Source organism: Barbus barbus, assembly GCF_936440315.1.
Source record: "Barbus barbus genome assembly, chromosome: 26".
Lineage (NCBI taxonomy): Eukaryota > Metazoa > Chordata > Actinopteri > Cypriniformes > Cyprinidae > Barbus > Barbus barbus.
In genome coordinates, this window is record NC_136754.1 from 16,576,084 (window position 1) to 16,599,402 (window position 23,319).

General features: G+C 36.8%; 2 protein-coding genes across 3 annotated transcripts; both read left to right on the top strand.

The window, feature by feature from the left end:
* Positions 1 to 4,898: 4,898 nt before the first annotated feature.
* LOC306845899 (solute carrier family 35 member G2-like) lies at positions 4,899 to 10,160 on the top strand. The gene is made up of 2 exons (XM_079378907.1): positions 4,899 to 5,136; positions 7,733 to 10,160. The coding sequence occupies exon 2, from the start codon at positions 7,762 to 7,764 to the stop codon at positions 9,007 to 9,009; it is 1,248 nt and encodes a 415-aa protein (XP_079235033.1). The 5' UTR covers positions 4,899 to 5,136; positions 7,733 to 7,761; the 3' UTR covers positions 9,010 to 10,160.
* A 5,299-nt stretch (positions 10,161 to 15,459) lies between these two features.
* On the top strand, positions 15,460 to 22,885 carry LOC306845902 (SH2/SH3 adapter protein NCK1-like). 2 transcript variants are annotated; one of them, XM_079378911.1, is made up of 4 exons: positions 15,460 to 15,569; positions 16,388 to 17,092; positions 20,270 to 20,979; positions 22,046 to 22,885. In XM_079378911.1, the coding sequence occupies exons 3-4, from the start codon at positions 20,299 to 20,301 to the stop codon at positions 22,238 to 22,240; spliced, it is 876 nt and encodes a 291-aa protein (XP_079235037.1). In that variant the 5' UTR covers positions 15,460 to 15,569; positions 16,388 to 17,092; positions 20,270 to 20,298; the 3' UTR covers positions 22,241 to 22,885. The 2 variants fall into 2 exon arrangements, with proteins under 2 accessions (XP_079235037.1, XP_079235036.1); XM_079378910.1 differs by lacking the exon at positions 16,388 to 17,092 and having other exon boundaries at positions 15,466 to 15,569.
* The last annotated feature ends 434 nt before the right edge of the window (positions 22,886 to 23,319 follow it).

The window sequence follows — 23,319 nt, forward strand, 5'->3', positions numbered from 1 at the left end:
TAGCATGGGGAAAAGTCTGCGCCTGACAAGATAACTAACTCTGAGGTTAGATAAGAATATGTGGCAGTTTCTTTTCAGAGTAGACTTGTAAAAACGGTATTTAAATGCCCTGCTGATACATTACAGAACAGCTGTATTCATACAGTAGACAGGAGCTGGTGTATGTAATATTCCAGTATCTGAATTATGTATGAAGTATATCATTATGTATCATTAATATGTTCAAGAATATATTACTGAAACGATATAAAACGACAAATGCTTACAATTACACATTTCACAAGAGTGTCAACTGTGTTTCAGCGTGCTCATTCAACAAGACATCTGTATCCTGCCTGCAGCTCCTGGAATTATAATGACACCTGCTGTCTTTGTGCACGGTGAATAAACCTTCATCCTCTTTGTTAGCATGCCGAGCTGTATGTTATGAAAGATTTTCTGAATATGTACTGGGAATAACAAGGATGTACTTGCATTTTTCTCTAAACAATAAATAAATCTGTTTGTTTGATAAAATTGTTACTGATTGATTGACTATATGACATATAGTTTGATGTACAATTTAGTTTATTTACCTTAATATATGTTATTGAGCATAAAGAAATGTTGCAATTAGAAATGTTGACTGAATAGAGGTGGATGAAGGAAAAAATATCTATTCTGTTTAGTCAAATAGAGTTTATTGATTCTGCTGCTTCACTTTCCTGTTTTAGTCTATCAGTATTTTCTTGCGCATATTTGAGTGGAGTGAGTTCATGTATTTAATGCTTTCAAAATAGCAGGGAGAAGATGCAGTCTATTCATTATGAGCAGCTCATAGACTGCGGGGCTATCGGTTACAGAGTGCCTGTTTGCCCAGTGCAAACAAACAGTGAGGGATAGTGAAGCTACACTGGTTCTTCATGATCTGGTTTAACCAGGTTTAGCCCTGTAATGCAAAAACCCTGGATTCCATTTATTAAATAGTGAGTCCATTTTTTTACACAAATAATGATTTTTTTACACAAACAATATATGTTTGACATTTTGTTATATTAAGCTTTAAAGTCCTAAGATTTATTTATTTTAACATTGATATTTTTATCTACTTCTATGTTTTTGCTTATCAATACAATTCACCTTTTGATTATTTTGCCTGTGTTTGGTAGTCATTATGCTGTGTTTAAACAAACAAAATTTTGACCCAGTGCTGGGTTGTCAAAATGACCCATATTGGTTTGTTTTTAAACCAGCATTTTTTAGAGTACATATTTCTTTTTATATAATCTTTTTCTCTGCTGCCTTGTCCAATCTCTGACTCTGCTTCTGCCTCGCAGAGCTGTTGTCACTTTGAGACATTGTTATTATGTCTCTGTCCTCATATCCCCAAAATTCCAGGGATACGTCAAGGATTTATGTTTTTAAACTGGTGTCAAAACATAAAATCTGCAGAGAACGAAAGGATATAAAGTGAGATCTAAGCCTTTGCCAGAATCTGTAAATGCATAAAAGACACTGTGCATTGAATAATTAATTTCCATCATATATAATCACCCAATATAAGTACTGAGCACAGACTGCCTATTATACACTCTTAAAAATAAAGGTGCTTAAAAGGTTCTTCACAGCGATACCATAGAAGAGCCATTTTTTGGTTCCACAAAGAACCATTCAGTCAAAGATTCTTTAAAGAACCATCTTTTTATAATCTGAAGAGCTTTCTTTCACCACAAAGAACCTTTTGTGAAACAGAAAGATGTTAAAGGTTCTTTATGGAACTATTTAGACAAAAATGTATTGAGAGTGTATTGTAGAACTAAATTAATTAATAATTACTGTAATTCCCAAACAGGAGGCACCTAAGCAGGTTCCAAGGTGCTTTAAAAGTTTAATAACTAGAAAACCTGTTGAACTGGTAAAACCTGAATTACAACTTGAATTTTTGTGTGCTATCAAAAATTTAAATATTGGTTTTATTTTTTAATTAACAGAGTAAAACATTAAGTTTAAAGAAAGGAAATCTAAATAATATATATGAGGCTGCAGGGAAAATAGCATGGACACTTTGTTCTCTGTGTCTGTGGAATGAGTTTCATCCATCATTCTCCACACCAGCAAAAAAGGTTTCAAAAAACGTTCTTTGTGGTGAAAGAAGGTTCTTCAGATTATAAAAGGTAAGGAAGAGATGGTTCTTTAAAGAACCTTTGACTGAATGGTTCTTTGTGGAACCAACAATGGTTCTTCTATGGCATCTCTTGAAGAACCTTTTGAAGCACCTTTATTTTTAAGAGTGTAATGAGTAGTGCGTGTGTGATGTAGCTTCCTGTCTGACTCAAGAAAACCTCATTAATCCAGTGTGACAGCAGAAGGAGGGTTGGAATTAGTGTTTCGATGAGTGTGGTGTGGATAGGATGTAGAAATTGCCCATGTGTTGTTTATTCAGGGTGCTTCACAGGCAGCCTATTTAAAACATGAAAAATAAACACTTTAAGATAAATGGCTGTCCTCTGGGCTGAACCGCATGTTCTGGTGAACTCTCTGGTGTAGTTACTATGGAAACAGGGCCTTGCTATTTTCACACATCCTTGGTTATTATATTAAAGGCTATCTGTGAGTAATTACAAATGGAGGAGCGAAACAAACTCACTCAAGACACGATAGACAAGATCAAAATGTTTTGTTTTATTTTTTAAGCCTTCAATAAAAAGACAAGCAAAAATCCAGCCCGCAAGACAAGATATTCTTGAAGACAAAATATGCTAAACCTTTTAATGAGTTATTTTAATGAGTTAAAATAATAATGAGTAGGTTACATTCAGTGCTGTAGTACTAGACACAGCGTGCCTCCTGCTTCATTCATAAAATCAGTATCAGTGAAATCGGTTCATCTCTGCTAAATGTCACTCATATATGACAGCTTCATCCTCTGCTTTCTGCGTCATGTGACATCATCGAAGCAGGCGTCATTATTGATCATGTTCTCAAAATAGCTTGTAGGAGCTAGCGGGGCTAGATGTCACACTTTTTACTCTCAGTGTAGCTTTATTTTTGAGAGTCAGTTCTTGTAGATAAATATCTTAATTAACTGACAATAAAACGCTTCGTATTTGCTCGGGAGAAGAAAGAAAATGTATAAAGTAGTTTAAAACATTCTGAAACACAAATCAATTTATGAAGCAGCAAAAAAGGTAACATGCTAAAATATTGTTTTGACCAAAGGATGCTGTTGGTAATAAATTGAATAAATTTTAATGAGTTAACCTTCCCTGTCTATCGAGGTCGTGGCCTAATTGTTAGAGAGTCGGTTGGAGTCTCGGGCCGGCAGGGATTGTAGGTGGGGGGAGTGAATGTCCAGCACTCTCTCCACCCTCAATACCACGACTGAGGTGCCCTTGAGCAGGGAACCGAACCCCCAACTGCTCCCCGGGCGCCGCAGCATAAATGGCTGCCCACTGCTCCGGGTGTGTGTTCACGGTGTGTGTGTGTGTTCACTGCTGTGTGTGTGTGTGCACGTTGGATGGGTTAAATGCAGAGCACGAATTCCGAGTATGGGTCACCATACTTGGCAGTATGTCACATCACTTCACTTAATTTAAAAATATTGGGTTACACAGCTGTGTCAGATAATCTGTCAGTTTATGGGAGGTCAAAACATGCTGAGATCTCCCCTCATTATAGTAACAGAAGTCACGGGGGTCATATCATATCATGAAATATGAATGATGCAGTTCTTTGCTCCTAATCACATTTAAAGCATCTTTTAACTGTTTGAAAAGGCAAGTGTGGCTCTCATTTTCTAGACAGAACAAGTGCACTTAAAAAAGATTCTATCACCTTACATGTTATTTCAAACCTGTAACATTCTTCAGTGAAAAAGGAAAATTGAGAATGAGAATATTATGAACTGTCAGTCGCAATCAATATTCAATGCATCTCTTATTTTGATCAAAGTGAATGGTGACTAAGGCTTCCCATAATGCACACTACAGAATTCTTTGCTCTATAAATTTATGCAGCCTATATGTGACCCTGGACCACAAAACCAGTCTTAAGTTGCACGGGTATATTTGAAGCAATAGAAAAAATACATTGTACGGGTCAGAATTATGGATTTTTCTTTTATACCAAAAATCATTAGGATATTAAGTAAAGATAATGTTCCATGAAGATATTTTGTAAATATCTACAACAATATTTAATATATCAAAACTTAATTTTTGTTTAGTAATATGCATTGCTAAGAACTTAATTTGGACAACTTTAAAGGCGTTTTTCTCAATATTTTGATTTTTTTTGCACCCTCAGATTCCAGATTTTCAAATAGTTGTATCTCGGCCAAATATTGTCCTAACAAACCATCAATGGAAAGCTTATTTATCCCCCTTTCAGATGAATAAATCACTATAAATCTAAATGTCTAAAAATGTACCCCTATGACTGTCTTTGTGGTCCAGGGTCACAAATATTATGTTAATTATTTTTAATAAACAGCATAAAACTGTAGACGTATATATTGTTTTGTAATTCATAATTTACTTGTAAGGACTCTTCTAAAAAGAACATTAAATCAATGCTAATATAAATATAATTGGCTCATGGCCTGTTTAACCTGTTTTAATAGGCCTACATCTGTGGTAAATCTTATAAAAAATGATAATTTATTGATAAATGAACGATTTGGGCGAGCCTGTCACGCTTTACTCACCTTGCTCTTATAGCCTACACATGGAACTTTAATAAAATATCTCTATTTCTTAATTTCAGTTCATGTGATATTCATGCCATGCCAATGAAGAGTGATGGACTGGATTTAAATGTTGTTAGGTGAAGTTCTGCGTCAATGGCACGCTCCTCCTGAATGATGACGCACGCCTAGAGCAAATGCTCCTCATCATAGTCCATGCATGCATCTCGACTGAGATCTCACAATCCAGAAGCAACGTCCCTTCAGCATCTGCGAGAAAAGCCTCGGTGAGACCTGCTGCGAGCCGACAGGAGGCGGAGGCGCCCTGCTATTGTTTATTTAGACAAAATCTAGACGCGTTTCCATACAGAAAGAAAGGCATGGGAAGACCAAGCATATTGCCTCACAATGATCGCTGGATTTAATAGATTCATTCGCGGATCTTCAGTGGCGAGGGGCATCTGAGAGGACAGGTGAGATTTCATCGTTTTTCTTGGTCATTGCGCAGGTGGATAGAGATATCCGCGTTACCTTCTAATAAATGGCCATATTGTTTCATATATATATATATATATATATATATATATATATATATATATACACACATATTAGGTAGCCTAAAGCTAAATGATCATGTATGTTAGGCATGAATTGGTAACAGGAGGGCCGTGAGTTACATTCAGTGCTGTAGTACTAGACACAGCGTGCCTCCTGCTTCATTCATAAAATCAGTATCAGTGAAATCGGTTCATCTCTGCTAAATGTCACTCATATATGACAGCTTCATCCTCTGCTTTCTGCGTCATGTGACATCATCGAAGCAGGCGTCATTATTGATCATGTTCTCAAAATAGCTTGTAGGAGTCAGGGGGGGCTAGATGTCACACTTTTTACTCTCAGTGTAGCTTTATTTTTGAGAGTCAGTTCTTGTAGATAAATATCTTAATTAACTGACAATAAAACGCTTCGTTTTTGCTCGGGAGAAGAAAGAAAATGTATAAAGTAGTTTAAAACAATTCTGAAACACAAATCAATTTATGAAGCAGCAAAAAAGGTAACATGCTAAAATATTGTTTTGACCAAAGGATGCTGTTGGTAATAAATTGAATAAATTTCAAACACAAGAAACAACTTTCTTCAGGCTGAAATTTATGAAAAATAGCCTCATCCTTGAAGGATACAGAATTAACAAATTACAGAAGGATACAGAATTAACACAGTCCTGGACTGTGATTAATCACGATTAATCGCAAATTTAAAATACTAGGATTTACCTGTAGCCTAAATCTATTGAAATAAAGAAATGCATGACAAACTAACGTTAGTAGGAAACAGAACCTTTCACACCTCCGCCAGGTATGAGACATAATCCTTATTATTATTTATTTTATTTTTTTCAGCCATTATCAGCCTTTATGCTGGCAATAAAACGTTTACCAAGCCACATGGCTTAAATCCCAGTACACATTTACCCAACTATTATCAAAAGTATTTCTAAATAAACACAACAAAACATTTTCTTGCAACCTTACTTGAAATATTATGATAAAATGCATTATGAAGAAGAATTGGACCTGTTCTGCAGGTGCATTAGAGCTAACATTAGCATCATGCTACATAAGAGAATTTATGAGATTAATAGTGTACTTTTACTCAGAACTTACTTTAAACCACCATCGAGTGTTTGTAATAACTTCCTTTTGCGATCACATGTGTATATATACACTTTGGGCGGCCGCGGTACATTATAAAAGTAGCCCAAAAAAAACGCAACCCAAGGCTCTGTCATTTTTCCCGCGACTGTATTTACAAAATAGCCCAATTGTACGGAAAAACCGCAACCCTGGCAACACTTGGATGTACCCTTATCACATACGAGTATACATCTCTCTCTCTCTCTCTCTCTCTCTCTCTCTCTCTCTCTCTCTCTCTCTCTCTCTCTCTCTCTCTCTCTCCCGGGCGACTCGCTCTAAACGGATCATTTGAATCAGTGAGTTGTCGACTCGAGAACAGCTGCAATCGGATCATTCCAATTCATGAATGAATCGTTTGGTGCGATTTGCGAACCGATTTAACAGGTTCATTGAAAATAATCAGTTTGTTCATGAATCAGACACCGCTTCTGTGTCTCGGAGCACGTGATGTATTATAAGGAGTAACTATATGTTTTATGAAATGTAGTGAAGTAAAAGTAAAAGTTACTCAAAATAAAACTACTCCAGTAAAGTACAGATACTTGAAAAATGTACTTAAGTAAAATAACGAAGTAAAGCTACCTCGTTAACCACCATCACACAATCACTGCGTCCCAATGTGCATACTATCCATATCTGCCCTACATAGTATTGAAAATTACTAACATAGAATTTAGGACAGATGGTGTGCACACTGGGACGCAGGCAATGATAGATTACCTTCCGCGCTGCGATGACGGCAAGAAATTGGGGTCAATCCTTATCAAACGATTAATATGCCTTACATTAAGATTTTTAGATTAATCGCATGCGTTAACGCGTTAACGTTGACAGCCCTAATTTCTATATATAAAACCCTTGTGAAAACTAGTCTCACTATAGGTTGCACATGTTGACATAGACACTACCATTTGAAAATTTGAGGTAAGGTTTTTTTTTCCACAGACATTAATACTTTTATTCAGCAAAGACTTGTTTCAATTTAGTGTTGGCATCACAGGAATACATTACATTTTGAAATAGAAATTACTACAGACAGTTATTTTACATTTTTATAATATTTCACCATATTACAGTTCTTACATGCATGTAAAATTAAAAAAGCATATAATATGAACTAATCTAAGGTTTTGTAAAGAAAGAGTTTGCCAGGTTTTATGCTGTGGTAAAGTCAGTGTGAGTAATAGTCATCGATCCAGATCCAAAAATACTTCCAGAACACCAGGACACTTATATGTCATAGCTTTGCTTGAGAAGTCTGTCTCTCTGTTAAATTTCGTTCAATTTAAAAGCATTGCTTAATGTATTGAGCTGTACAACTTGTTTTAAGTTTTAAGTATTTCATTTGTGAACAATTCATTCTCTTTACATTCAGGAGCTACTCGACAGCTGTATTGTAAGAAAATGGAGGATTCACCATCAAAGCATCTTCTTGGCTCCAAGAAGAGAGTCAAAATCCACCCGAACACAGTGACAGTCAAATACGCCACTCATTTTCCCCAGCCTGGAGACGAGGGCTATGATGACGCTCCATCTTTTGAAGACTTCGGCTCATTTATCGAAGAGACCTCAGACAGGAAGCATCTCACTGACAGCAAGTCAGGCAGGACTTTTTTTGGTGCGCTTGACAGTCGGTCCAAACCGGCTGGGGACCAAAATGAGAAAGGGGTCGGAAATCAGCTGCAGAGCTTTGGGGAGGCCTCTGTGTTCGCCTCACGCATGACTTGGGCCGCTCTGTTCGGGGCGGCTCTGGCCCACGGCTGCGTGGCTCTCATCACACGCCTGGCTGCTGACCGCTCTAGGGTGCCTTCGCTGGAGCTTCTCTTTATCCGCTCCGTCATCCAGGTGTTATCCATCGCCGTGGTGTTTTATTACCAGGAGCCACCCTTCGGGCCTCAAGGCTACAGATTGCGTCTCTTCTTTTATGGAGTGTGCAATGTCATCTCAATCACGTGTGCTTATACCTCCTTCGCCATCGTCCCGCCCAGCAATGGCACCATCATGTGGAGAGCCACCACGACAATCTTCAGCGCCATACTGGCGTTTTTACTCATCGACGAGCGACTGGGCATGACAGACGTGGTGACGGTTGTCAGTAGCGTCTTTGGCCTCTGCTTGGTCATGATTCCCAACATTTTAGGAGATCACCGATCTCTGAGTTTCTGGAAGGAGGCCTTTGGCTACACCATGACGGTGATGGCAGGTTTAATGGCGGCCCTGTCCATGATCATATACCGCGCCATCAAAGAGAGGGTGAGCATGTGGACTGCGCTCTTCACCTTTGGCTGGACCGGAACGGTGTGGGGAGTGTCCACTATGTTCATCCTGCAGGAGCCCATCATTCCACTGGATGGAGAGACATGGGGGTATCTAATCGGCATCTGCGTGTGCTCCACTGTGGCGTTCCTGGGGGTCTATTACGCCCTCAACAAGTTCCATCCCGCATTGGTCAGCACGGTTCAGCATATGGAGATTGTTGTGGCTATGCTTCTGCAGCTGATTGTGCTCCACATGGTTCCCTCGGTGTATGACATCATCGGGGGTCTCATCATCATCATCAGTGTTGTCGTGCTGACGGCTGTAAAGCTTTACTGGGTGGGCAAGAGCAAAAGACAGGAGTATGAAGAGATCCTTAACTCGCCGATAAAGTAATCAAAGTTATTGTTTTAGAAATGTTTTTGTTGAGTTAGATTTTTCAGACCTTGAATTAATGGTACCCACACTCTTAAACACAAAGGATCATTGGCATCTGTGGTTCCATGAAGAACCTTTATCATCCATGGAACCTTTTAATTGCACAAAAGGTTCTTTAGATTTTAAAATGTTCTTCACAGCAAGAAAAAAATGGTTCTTTGGAGAACCAAAAATGGTTCATCCATGGCATCTCTGCAAAAATCCCATTTAGAACCTTTATTTTTAAGAGTGCACCGAGGTTATTGTGAATGTTTGCAAAAAAGATCTATGTAAAGTTTATGTAAAGTTTATTCATTGATGAAGTGCCATTGTGAAGTTGTCTTTGACTATTGTATTAAGTGAAGCTCAAAGAGGTTACCGATACTTATTGCACATTATGAAGTAATTATCCATGTTTTGCTGTGTCATATCATGTTTCAGTAGGTAGTACATCCAAATAAATGTCTGTGCAGAGGAGCTGCAATGACAACATGGGATATTTTCATAAGTATGCACTATTTTCCAAATTGACATGGTCAAGAGTGCCCTCTGTTGGTATTTAGTGACTATATGGCCCTGAGAAGCAGTCGGAGCAACAGTTTTGGCAACAGTGATTCAGGCTGGTGTCTGCCAGAGCTTTTCTGTTGGCATATGATGTTGTGATTTCCAGTATACTGAGAAATATCGAGGGAGTCATGTTGGAGTCATGTACGTATTCACTCCAGAGTTTTACTCAGAAATGAAAAGTTTAAATTTTTGTACTGTAATATGTTTTGGCAAGGCATTCTCATATTTGAGGTTAAAGTCAAAAGGTTGCATAGTCTGTGCAGCAGGCCCAAATTATTTGACAAACTATATAACATTGCAGAGGCATTGTCTGGGTTTAAAACATTCATTTCATGGGAATAAAAAAAAAGCCAATGCATGATCCATGCAAACATGGAATTGATGAAATTGAATAATGTCACTTGCAACTTTTTTTTTTCTTTCAGAAACAGGAATGAAGTAACTTAAACTCTAAAAATGTCCCTGTTGTGTCTTTAAAAAATTTACATCAAATGGTGTACTGTTTCAAGCTGAAATATTTTCAAATATTTGTTTTCTCTTTAATAAAAGCATACATTTATTTCACTGTGCATTTTTATGAGAACACTTCATTTTAAGCTATAAAAACAATCAAATTCTTCAAGCACAATAGTTTGTCCTCGTTTTGAAAGTTTTATACGAATATTGCACAATGTCCACAAGGTGGTAGGAATGAACCAAAAAAATACATTAAAACGAATTAAGCAGGGGAATTTATATTTTAAGAATGTTACGATTTAAAACATGCATACAATGAATTTATATATATATAAATAGAGCGTTTAGAGCATTAGAAAAAAATGGAAAATTAACATTTTTGAAAAATTATATTTTATTCATGTTTTATTCCATGTCCTCTGTAGAGGTCACTAGGACTACGTTTTTCTAAAAATAAAATGGCATGAATAGACATCAAAAAGGCAAAAACAATGGGATTTTTTTTTTAATCACCAATACATTTTTAGGTTTCAGGATTTTTTTCTTCTAAACTTTGTTTAAGGATGATTCTCAACTATGTTATAAAATATATAACAAAATGATTTGATATACCATTTTGTTTTATGCAATATGTCTGTACAAATTTCCATAAACTGGTTTTCCCATTAAACACAGTGTATCTATACTGTATCTAATTTGCATATTAATGGGTTGCTGTTGGGACAGCATGTATGACAAAAATAATTGTCATAATGGGAGTAATAATTGGCCAGATTTTCATAATAATATCTAATATTTCATAACAAAATAGATATATTATTTATTTTCCTATTCAGTTGTTATGTCTCCTAAAATGCATAATAAACATGCTTTTAGTCCTGGTGTCCTCTACAGTGGACATGTTTGAAATTATGTCCTGTTTCATAACAGGAAGTCATATTTGAATTTGAAAACCCATAACATTTTCCTGAGATGTTGCTTTATGACAAACAATTAGAAAATTATTCAGATTTAAATGACAATTACAAAATATAATCATATTTCCATAAGGATGTAAAATGTTTCACTAAATTAAATTTAGCCATCTTTAAAGACCTAGGAGAGGGTGTGGTCATGGTCAAACTTCCAATCATTTAGTATCTCTATAAAGCCCTGAATGTGCTCTGTACAGGACATCCAGACTTATAACTGTGGCATGTGAGGTCTCAGAGAAATTCACTGAAATAGAATGTCCACTACAGAGGCAAAAACTCCATAGCTGGGTCTCAGGAGGATATTCCCATATACTTTTTTAAGTTTAAAATGACCAATAAGCCGATACACTAGTGGCAGTTTAAAGTATATAAAAAATCTTTTATACATTTTATTTTATATCTGAACTGTATGACATCATCTAAGCGTGAAAGAAATTTGAATATAGAAATTTGTAGGCTTAGATTTGTGGGTTTTCTGATATCATCAGAACAAGGATGAATTAATCGTATAACATCATGTGCAAACATTTATTGCCTCCCTTGAGGTAAGTCTGGATCAAGGACCTATGACAATCAGTGTTGTTACCTCTGCTTCAAAGAATGGCAGCCTGCTGGCTCACTGAAATCTGAGTGTGTGCTGGAGTTTAGCTTTCTGACTGTAGAGAAGTGGGTGCTCAGAGGCAGTTGCAGATGTGATCTTTTTTTTTTTCCTCGGTGGACATCTACTCACGATATCACTCACAGATGGACTTTTAATTCTTAAGAGTTTGTTCACTGAGTTGCCTGATTCAAAAAATACACATCGCTTGAAAACGTGATCATCCGACAAACAGCTACATTCTTAAAGGATCCTCTCATGTGTTTGAACTTAGCAAAATAATAATCAGATATCTCACACTGTTCAACAAAAATAATAAAAAATAATATAAAATAAAATAATTAAATAAAAAAATAGCTTTGGAAGACCGATAATTTAATTTAATTTAATTTAATTTAATTTAATTTAATTTAATTTAATTTAATTTAATTTAATTTAATTTAATTTTGTTTTGTTTTATTATTTTATTTAATTTTATTTTATTAAGGTCTTTTCAGGTATGCCAGATGATTTGTGGGTCTCCTGAAAAGAATCAGATAATGCAACTTTATGATCCACAGAGAACTGAAGGGGGAACTGAAACAGGATGTGTAACCCTGAAGTGAGAGGGTTTTGCTGTGAAGTGTCACATGCCATATATCTCATACAAGCAGCTTTGCCTTTATAGCTTTGGATATTCCCAAGTTCTCACGTTTCTCGTTTTGGTCTGTTTTGTCCCATAAACCCATGTCTCTGTGGATGTCGCCCACTCTCTCCCCATCCCCACTGTGTGAGACGTGTCTAACGCTGCTTCTCAAAGCAGAAGTTCAGTGTTGTGAGGAAGGAGGCCTTAGTGTTTGAATCAGAGCACACATGGTTTGGTTTATACTTGGCCTACCACGTCGATTGGATGTTCCCTTTTTTTCTGATAGTTTGTCATTTAGAAACTTTACACTCTTAAGATTACTCTGCCTCATCAGTGACAGAAGTTGAAATGATGCAATGGTCCAGTAGTTAAGTGAGAACATTTGTTTTTACCGAAGTGGAGCCTGAGGACATATATATATCAGACTGTATAGCAGAACTGACTTCATGCACATAATTCATAAATTATGTTCATTTAACATTGGTACACAAATTCCTTCTCATTTCATAAATTCTTTCTGTACAGCTGATCACAGATTGACACTGCAAAGTGTGTTTTTTAACACTGGTCTATTGTTTTTTGCTATATCAGCAGTATCATATTGGTCTGGCAGATCAGTTATTGGCTATAATAAGCTACAGACTGGACCAGACTTTATGCTGGTCATCAAAAGTCTGGTTATGTAAGACTAGTTTGCAAGATTTATAGATTTTTAAGTTTATGGTTTAAAATAGGACCATTATTTATAGGGCCAGGGTCATGGAAAGATAAAGGTCATGTATTTTGTGACTTAGCCTTAGCAAATAATGCATATGTCTCTGAATATATATATATACACACCTGATGATTTCATAGTGAAGGATATATATTGAAACAAATTTTGTGGAATGCTTAGCGGTTTATTTATTATTCCATTATTTATTTGCATGAAATCTACACAAGCCCAGCATGCTGGCCCTTGTTTCCAGTGCAGGGCAGCTGCAGACATTTCCTGTAGTAAACAGCTGCCATGCATTTGTAGGTTTTGGATGGGTCACAAACGCTGAAGTGTTTGTGCTTTTACGTTGGCTCTGTTATCCTTCCTTTCAAGCTGCTACAGGAAAATAAAGTGAAAGTGAGGCTCATTTTCAGGTGCTGTGATTGTTCATTGTTGTCTAATCAGACATGGCAGATGAAGTGAATGCTGTCAAAATTGAGAGACAAATTGAGAGGCAAAAGTCATAATTTTGAGATTATCATTCTAAATTAAATCATAATTATGTAATGTAATTAAGTGATGTTCATTTATGAGGTAAATTATGAGATAAAAAGTAAATATTAGTTAATATTAATATAATAATTACTTTTTAGCTTTTAATATTAACTTTTTATGTAATAATTCTGACTTTTTATATCATAATTGCCATTTTTTATGTTATAATTATGATTTACAAAAGCATGGACTTTTTTCTTTTGTGGTGAAAATGGTTTAGGGGTTTAGAGTTTTTAATGAGTTATCTTGCCTCTTTCTCTCTTTAAGTATCTCTTATACATGGACACCGTGCCTGTCCCCGTTCTCAATCATTCAACCCTCTCACACCTCTCAGGAAGCAAGTTGGCTCCCTTTAACTGTGACCTCATTCCCTTAAATTACAGCTCTGTCCACTGGACCAGGTGCTCCAGAGGTGCATTAGACAGCCTCTCTTTCACAATAGCTCTGCAGGTTTGTAAACAGATGACAGCTGGGAAAGCTGTGAGAACTTGCTCATGTTCAGCGTAGTTTGCTCACATTACACACAATATTGATCCACTAGGGGACCAACTATTAAATGACCCATGAAGAGCAACATTTGGTCAATAAAACTGCAGTACAGCCAATAGATTCACTCTCTAATTTATAGATCAGTGGTACTCATCTAGTTTTGCTTCATGACCCAGACACAACATCAGACCCAACACAATATCAGAACTGTTCATCATATAAAATATCAATAAAATGTAATAATATTATGGTTGCATTTTATATTACGATATGTGTACTTACAGTGTACTTACAAAAGAAAGTACTGGTAATACTACATGGGGTGGGGTTAGTACTTAGTTATTACCTAGTTATTGTAACTATATTATAAGTACACCGTATGTACATGAGGAACAGGACTGTAAAATAAAGTGCTAGCAATATTATAATGAACTGCATAGGCTCATTATGCCAAATTCTTAACATGACATAAGGTGAATAGGAAAATGTAAAACGTTGTCAACAGGGAGCTAAATGTTGTTAAAGTTTCCTTGGTTGTCAGCCCCAGGGTTTTGCTGAGACTTGCAGTTCCTCTCAAGACTTCTTCTCAATCTGTTCAGTTTGGCTTAATCACTATGAGGATGTAAGGTGGATTTTTTTTCTTTTCCTTTTTCTGTTTTCTGTAAGGCTGTTTTGGACAAATGTGTATCGTAAATAGTGTTTATTCAACAGTCATTCACAGTTCTCAAATCTGAATAATTGAGCACCATTACAAGTATGCTGATAAGGACTTTCACTGTTTGTATCACTCATTTTGTCCATGTTGTTTCAGAAAGAGTTATTTTAGTATTATTTATGCAGTTTTAATGAATATTTTGAATTGGCTTTTATTTTTATTTTATTTGAATTCTAAGTTTGTTTTTTGTTAAATTTTTAAAGTGCTTTTGTCATTATTATTACTACTACTACTACTATTATTATTTATTTATTCAGTTTTAGTTGTAGCTCAGTTTTAGTTTTCATTTCATCCCAGACAATCATTTTAGTGTTTCAACTTAAACTTAAATTGTGACCTATTTTGGGGCCACCAGCTGAGAACCACATATTTACCTTTAATATTTATCATTATGAAATATAAGCCCTATAACTATAGCTGCTCCTGCATCTGAACTGCCAAGTTCATCATTTTCTTAAAAAAGCCAATAGGTTTAATAGAAAGCTAGACTAGTGGTGAAATGCAAAGAAGAGAAACTAGAATAAAATTATCGCATATGGCTCACTAGGGCATGCGCTCTGTCTTTTAACTTATAATAGTGATATACATAGTTGCTTTGAGTTTCCACAGAAAACCCTGTAGGTGTTTGAGGCCCAGTCAGCCACTACAGAGTCTACAGAAAGAACCCCTTGACTGCCATTGGCTGAAGACAGTCATGTGTGTGGGGTGGAGAGTCTCTCTGTCAATAACTCTGGACTTTCAGGAAGTTCTCATGGAATATCTGCTGCTACAGAGAGAGAAAGAGAGAGCGGTAGTGTGTGAGAGAGGGGGGCTGCTCGCAGAGCTGGGAATGGATATGGCCAACCTTTTCAAACACTTCTTTCGTGAGTACATATCATCTTTTCAACTGAAGGACTAAAATAACACTTTTGCTTAATACAGTTGTTGCCTTTACCCTGTATGCATGTACTTTTGACACACTAACTTAAATCTCTGAAGAAAGAACTGTATCTGTGAGCTTCTTCATACTGGATGTGATATGTAAGTTATACTTGTGTTGTCAGCCCATTGTAATGGCTGTTGTGGTTATTTTGCCATCTATGATCAGCTGAAAGTGGGCAGATAAGGGTTTCAAAGACTGCATGTGCACAGTTACAGAAAAATTCCTGTCTTTTTCAGTTTGGCATTATTTAGAATATTTTTATATTAAAAATAGGAAAAAGTTATTAAGAGTTTAAGTGCATAATGATATGTTTTTGGTGGCTTATGTCGTAAACCTGGATGAGTCATTCATATAATCTCATATGCACAACCATGAGCCCAGTGACATACATTTTACAGGGCACTTAGGCAACACTCAGGTACTTCAAATACTTTCTTTTTTCTATAAAATTGGCCATAAGAGAGGGAGGAAATAGCACCAGGCCCTCCGGGCTAGCTTGGACACTCTTAAAAAACAAAAATCAAAGCAGAAACCCGTACAGACCCCCTTCAACCTCCTCTACTGTCAACTTGAGCTGCTCTGTGAAGGCGCCCGGAAGCTCTCTAATTCAACGCAGATTTCTAGCGCAGGAAAACAGAAGGATGTGAGGCAATGAATAATTGAGGCCTTTGACTCTGGGTTTCTTTCTCTCTCATTACGTTCTTCTTCCCCTTTGTAACATATTCAGCATTTCAAAGTGTTTTATTCCCTGTATTATAGTGGACAAGACAGTGGGGTGTCGTGACTTGGCAGAGTGAAGCAGAGGATGGAGGACAAAAGAACAGTAGCAATGGGACAGAACACTTCAACAAATGAGACTCCTTATTTTTCCTGCTTGTTTTGTTTGCTCACTTTTGAATAACCGAACTTGAAAATTCAAGAGAAGAGGGGAAAAATTGCAGGCTGCTCTGATGGCCTCCTGCCAGCTCTCCATGTTTGCCTTTCTTTCTCTCTCTGTGCATTAGTATGCCGTGGAAGTTCAGAGAGGCTATTGTATACCAAACGGAGGCGTGACCGATTCCAGCACAAAGGGAAAATGTCTCAAGTTTTATTTATGTAATTTTGCATTCGAAAATCTGTTGCGGCCAAATCAGCCACAAAACAAAATATATTGTTGGTTGAAATGAGACAAGAAAAGGACAGAGCAGCTGTGGGGTCAAAAGTGAATAGAAACACATGCTGAAGTTTATTAGGGTTTGTATTCGTGTGGATGCGTGTGTTGTGTCGCTCTGAGAATGAACGGCGCTACCTTTGCTGACAGTTCTTGGACGCTACATCTGTTTGTGAAGAGGCTATTTGTCTTATGATGTCATTGGTGGAGTGAGCTCAGCCCGAACAGAAAGAAAGGCGGGGTGATTTGGCTGCGTTTGCTCGGTTCCTGTCGTGGATATGAGAATGCAGTTTGCCACGGGTCACATTACATTGGTAATCACACTCAGCTTTTTCAAAACTTGGGCTGAGCGAGATATCTCATTCAATATTGAGGGCAGATGACAGCTAAATTAGGTCGATTCAAAATGTTGAGGAAAAATGGCAAAATTGGAAAAAAGCCACATGCAAACTTTGTCAGGCGTATGCAAACTCGGTTACAAACCTTATATTCATTGCATCTCTGTTCAGCTTTTGAGTTGAAGTCCACTCCAAGACTTTATGACAATCCCAATGCTGGTCCCGGCCTCTTTTCGTATGGAACTTTGTGCTGCCAAGGTTTTTACTTTAGGATGAATTGTGCCTTATCTCTGCTTTTGAATGTTTTTCCGCATGTGGAAAACTGGGAAATTGACTGGAAAGCTGAGCTGCCGTTATTCTGGCTGTCAGAGGAAATGAAACAAAAGCAGACAGGACACAGTGCCTCAAGCTCCGTCCTTGAGTCACGTCATGAAGACAGTTAAGATCTGTGTGGATCCTGCTTTCATTACCGTTGCCTGGAATTTCCATTGAAATAAAATGTTCAACTTCATTGGATTTTCCACACATCCTCATGATGGTTTTACCTCTCGAATTGGTTGCGTCACGGATTACCATGATAGTGATTTATCACTGACAACTTGTTTCCCTCCAGTTTTATACTTGTGACTTTTATGTTTCCATGGTCGCTTGGAATACATTGGCTGGTGCGGATGGGATTGGAAAGTTTAATGATGGAGCAGATGAGCTCTGTAATTCCACACAAATGAATGAGTTTACTGGATCACAAGGCTCTTTTGCATTTCAACACTCTGTCCCACTTTTTTGTGCTGGTGTTTATTTTACAGGAAGCTTCTCTATCACTCTTCTGCTTTTTCTTCTTGTTGATTTTCATGGATGGGCAAAAATTAGATTTTTAATTTAAAATGTATACATTTATAAATTCGATTTTAATTGTAAAAATTATGGTAACGCTTTAGTATAGGGAACTATTGATAGTTGCTTATTAGCATGCATATTACAATTGACTGTTTATTAGTACTTATTAAGCACATATTCTGCATGACAATATTTTACATTCTAATTCAATACCTAAACTGAACATCTGCCTTACCAACTATTAATAAGCATAACATTAGGAGTTCATTGAGGCAAAAGTCATAGTTAACTGTTTGTTTGTTAATAGTGAGAAATGGAGAAAATAAAGTGCGACCAAAATTATAAAATAGAATTTAAAAAGCAAACAATACATAAATTAATTTTTAATTTAAAAATATATAAATGTATTTTTTAAACTTGTTTAAACTTGTTATTAGCACAGCAGAAAATGACTGTGCTACGATAAAGTGTGTAAAACATTTTTTATTTAGTTGCTTGAGTATTGGGTACACTCACATTTCTGAAGAACAATTTTAGTTTCAACATAGGCAAAAAAGAAACATGTTTCTGAAGAAACTCATCAGCCTATTGTTCTTCTGAAGACTTTTCCTGTGAACTGCTCTCTTGAAAGAACAGAGCAAACTGGATCTAACCAGTACAGAGAGAAGTGGAGGGCCCTGCTGCACAACAACAAAATGAGAAGTACATCAGAGTCTCTGGTTTGAGAAACAGCCCCCTCACTGGTGCTCAGCTGGCTGCTTTATTGAAAACTACATGTCAAATATCAGTTTCATCAGCAACAGTGAGGAGAAGACTCTGGGAAGCTGCTGGCCTTTAGGCAGAGTTTCACAAATAAAGTTTAATCTGAAATTTAAATAAGCAAATAAGAAGTTGTCCTGTTGTGGGAACCGTTCGATCGCGAGGCCAGTGAGTAATGCCCTAAAAGCCTATAACACCTGTGGGAAGTGCTGCAGAAAGCATGAGATGAAACTTCAGCTGAATCCATGCCTTGCTGGACATGCATGTTTCTTTTAAAAACTTTGATGGTGAATCCAAACTTTTGAACGGGAGTGTACATACGTATGCAGAGACATTTATATTGAGGTTTGATAGATACATAATTATTATTATAAATCAGCTTCTGCATCTTTACATCTTCATTATGATCCACAATATTCCTAAATAACAATGAGATGTTGACAGGAATGGGTGTATGTTATACCATTTTTGTAGACACAGACTCATCCAGTGGATTGAGGCCCAGAAATTAGTGTTTTAAACTGATCACAAATGGGTGTTTCATTACCCAATCACTTAATTGGAATTTCAGGGTGTGTTTTTCCTGACTTGATTTAGTAGTCAAGCAAGTAAAAAAAAATTATGCAAGAGAGCAAATCTATCAAACATGGATGGCATGTCAATTTGTTAGTGTTTATTGGCAAGTCATGAAGACACCGGATGATAGTTGGTCTAAATTATTTGCAGATTTGAAGTCTGTAGCACATAAATTATTAGGGGTTTGGCTGTCAACTGGTCTGTGATTGTGTAACCGGAACACTGTTATTGAACCAGTTTACCAAAAGTGGGACAGAGGAAAGTAATGATTCTATAGAAAATATTCAAAATATGTTTGGATGATTGATCTTTTTCCTTCCTATACACTTTACATATAAATTGTTATATGTAAATGATCTTTTATGTGTTTATTCCTTCCTTTTTGAAAATGAAGGATATATACAGTTGATCAAAGGGGACAGCAAACACATTATTAATTTTGCAGAAGATTTCTGTTTTAAATAAATGCATTTTCTATTCATCAGGAATCCTGATAAAAATTAATCATGGTGAATCATTTAAAAAAATTAAGCAGTAGTGCTCTCAACATTGATAATAATATCAATGTTTCTTGAGAAGATCAGCATAGAATGATTTCTGAAGGATCATGTGACACTGAAGACTGCTGAAAATTCAGCTTAGCCATCGCAGGAATAATAGATTGAAAACTGTGATATTAAACTGTTGAGCCTTATTGAGCTTCTCTTACAAGCATTAAAATAGCTTACCTCACACTTTTAAATGATTTTTGTTACTTTTAGGAGTTTCAGGTACATTTTCAAGGAAAAGTATATCAGGATTTGTCTTGTTGGGGGATTAATTGTGGTAGAATATATAAGTGTAACCTTGACAATTTAACGTTTGCAATGGTAAAGTAAGACTATGCTAGCTTGTGAGTAGTATCTTATGTTTCTTAATAGCATGTTTGCCTATAAGAAACATCATTGTCCAAATGCTCATATTACATAACACTTTCTGCAGGGATCGGGAAGGTGAAGCAGAAAGGCTGTATGCGAGATTTGCCCTCCAGCGCAGAGAAATACGACTGCGATGAGCGACTGTATGACCTCAATCTGCCTGCGCTGGTGAAGTTTAACTACACCGCAGAGCGGGAGGATGAGCTGTCTTTGGTGAAGGGCACAAAGGTCATCGTCATGGAGAAGTGCAGTGATGGCTGGTGGCGAGGAACCTATAATGGCCATTCTGGATGGTTTCCCTCCAATTATGTCACAGAGGATGTGGACGGGACAATGAGGGCCGACTCCATGAGTTCTCTTAAAGATAGACTGGCCTCTGTGGGGCACAATAACAATGGCTCTCAGGTTCTGCAGACTGTACAGGCACTTTATCATTTCAGCTCTGACAATGCCGAGGAGCTGAATTTCAACAAGGATGAACTTATGGATGTGTTGGAGAAACCTGAGAACGATCCTGAATGGTGGAAGTGTAGAAAGGAAAATGGACAAGTGGGTTTAGTGCCCAAGAACTATGTTACAGTTGTACAGAAAACACATAGAGAATTGGGGATTTCAGGACCGCCTACTACAAACTATGACATTAAGCCATCTATGGACGGAATGTTTGGAGGAAAACCATGGTACTATGGCAAACTGACACGACATCAAGCTGAGATGGTATTGAACCAGAGGGGAGTGGATGGTGACTTCCTCATCAGAGATAGCGAGTCTACGGTAACTAACAAAACACCTTCAAAATGTATATAATTTAATTGTCTATAACCATATAACCAGATTCTGGTGGTATACATGACAATGTGCATTTTAGTTCACAAAAAATACAAATATTCATGCAGATTTACTCAACTTTAGGACATCCAAAATGTTGATGAGTTTGTTTGTTCATCAGATTTGTAGAAATTATGCATTACATCACATTTTCACCAATAGATTGTCTGCAGTGAATGGGTGCCATCAGAATAACTCCAGTCTATCAATTAACGTCTAGCTGCGTGTTTGTAACAGACAAAATAGCTGTCCATTATATTGCTTTCTCCTGTGAATAATTGTCTCGTCTGAATCAGGAGAGAAATATGCACAGATCAAGCACCATTTACAAGAGAACACAGTGTCGTTCTAAACAAACAAGTTTTGATTTTGGTGTAAGAGGACAACAGGGTATGAAATTTTTCAATGAAGGAAGGGTTGTTATGGATTATGGACTCATATTTTGTCCAGAAGTAACAGTTTAAAGTTAAAACGCATTAATGATGGATTCGTTTGGTACAAACATACAGCTATTCACTTCACAAGATGCTGTTTGGATTCTCATTCTAACGGCACCCATTCGCAGAGGATCCATTGAGCAAGTGATGTAATAATACACTCTAAAAAATGCTGGGTTAAATACAACCCAGCGCTGGGTAAAATGTGGAGGAACCCAGCGATTGTGTTGTTCAGACCCAGCGGTTGGGTTACTGCCCAGAAGGTTGAGTTAAACATTTAACCCACCTTTTGGTTGAAAACAACACAGCATGTGTTCTGGCCAATATTTACCCAGCACTGGGCTGTATTTAACCCAGCATTTTTTAGATGTCTCCAAATCTATCCCAATGAAGAACCAAACTCACATCTGACTTGCATGGCCTGAGGGTGAATAATGTTCAGTAAATATAATTGTTTTGGTGAACTACTCCTTTAAGTATAAATTTCAAAGTATAATTAGACTGTGCAGAAAGTCACAAACATTTTCATTTGTGCTTTGTTGTGAACACAATGTTTCGTTTTTTTTACTTTCCAGCCAAACGACGTCTCCATCTCTCTGAAGGCAGTGTACAAGAACAAGCATTTCAAGGTGCAGCAAAAAGATGGACTCTACTGCATTGGTCAGCGCAAGTTCAGCTCCATGGAGGATTTGGTGGAACATTACAAAAAGGCTCCCATATTTACCAGTGAATATGGAGATAAACTGTACCTGATTAAAGCATTAACCTGAGCCTATTAAGAGCTACAGACTCTGCAACAACATGAAACTAAGTTGACTGTGCATTGGGATAGTGTGAAAACTCCTTTGATTAAATGTTTCAATGTAAATGTTAGTGTATTTACAATTACATACAATGAAGATGTGTTTGCTTCAGCATTGCTCCAACTTATTGGAGCTAATTTAAATGCAAACTCTAGTATATATAAGGATGATAAGCTATTTTTGTAATTGTACAACTGTTCCAGTGCAGCAGTCCAAAAATAATTTTCTCACTTGCCCTTTGCATGGACTTTATGTTCATACTGTAGGCTTATTGTGATTGTTCAATTTTGAAGTGGTAAAAGTGTTAAGAATTGGAGAATGCATCATTCTAAATGAAATATCACCACAATTTTGACCTTTCATGACTTTTCTTGCTAGCTTGTTCTTTTGCAAGTGCCAAAACTTCCTTTACAATCTACATTGAACTTTTATGGAGACTATTCTGTCAGAGCAGAATCTTTGATCATTTTCTTTCTTAACTACTAATTTGTAATTGTAACATCTTGTATACTGTGAATGTTGTTTCCGTCTACAGAGAATTTTGAGTTTTCTTTTACTTTAACACTTCTTGATAAGTGTAACTTTTAATAATAAATAAAGTATTATACATACAAAATTTGTCTTTTTATTAAATACATTACTGTAGAGATACTCTATATCACATTTTTCTACAATACACATAGTATACACTCACCTAAAGGATTATTAGGAACACCATACTAATACTGTGTTTGACCCCCTTTCGCCTTCAGAACTGCCTTAATTCTACGTGGCATTGATTCAACAAGGTGCTGAAAGCATTCTTTAGAAATGTTGGCCCATATTGATAGAATAGCATCTTGCAGTTGATGGAGATTTGTGGGATGCACATCCAGGGCACGAAGCTCCCGTTCCACCACATCCCAAAGATGCTCTATTGGGTTGAGATCTGGTGACTGTGGGGGCCATTTTAGTACAGTGAACTCATTGTCATGGTCAAGAAACCAATTTGAAATGATTCGAGCTTTGTGACATGGTGCATTATCCTGCTGGAAGTAGCCATCAGA

Bases quoted from the DNA above. Each gene is read 5' to 3' on its own strand.
- LOC306845902 (XM_079378910.1), top strand. From the start codon at position 15,536: ATGGATATGGCCAACCTTTTCAAACACTTCTTTC. The intron at 15,570-20,269 runs GTGAGTACATAT...CACTTTCTGCAG, and splicing joins CCTTTTCAAACACTTCTTTC to GGATCGGGAAGGTGAAGCAG. The intron at 20,980-22,045 runs GTAACTAACAAA...TTTACTTTCCAG, and splicing joins TCAGAGATAGCGAGTCTACG to CCAAACGACGTCTCCATCTC.
- LOC306845899 (XM_079378907.1), top strand. From the start codon at position 7,762: ATGGAGGATTCACCATCAAAGCATCTTCTTGGCTCCAAGAAGAGAGTC.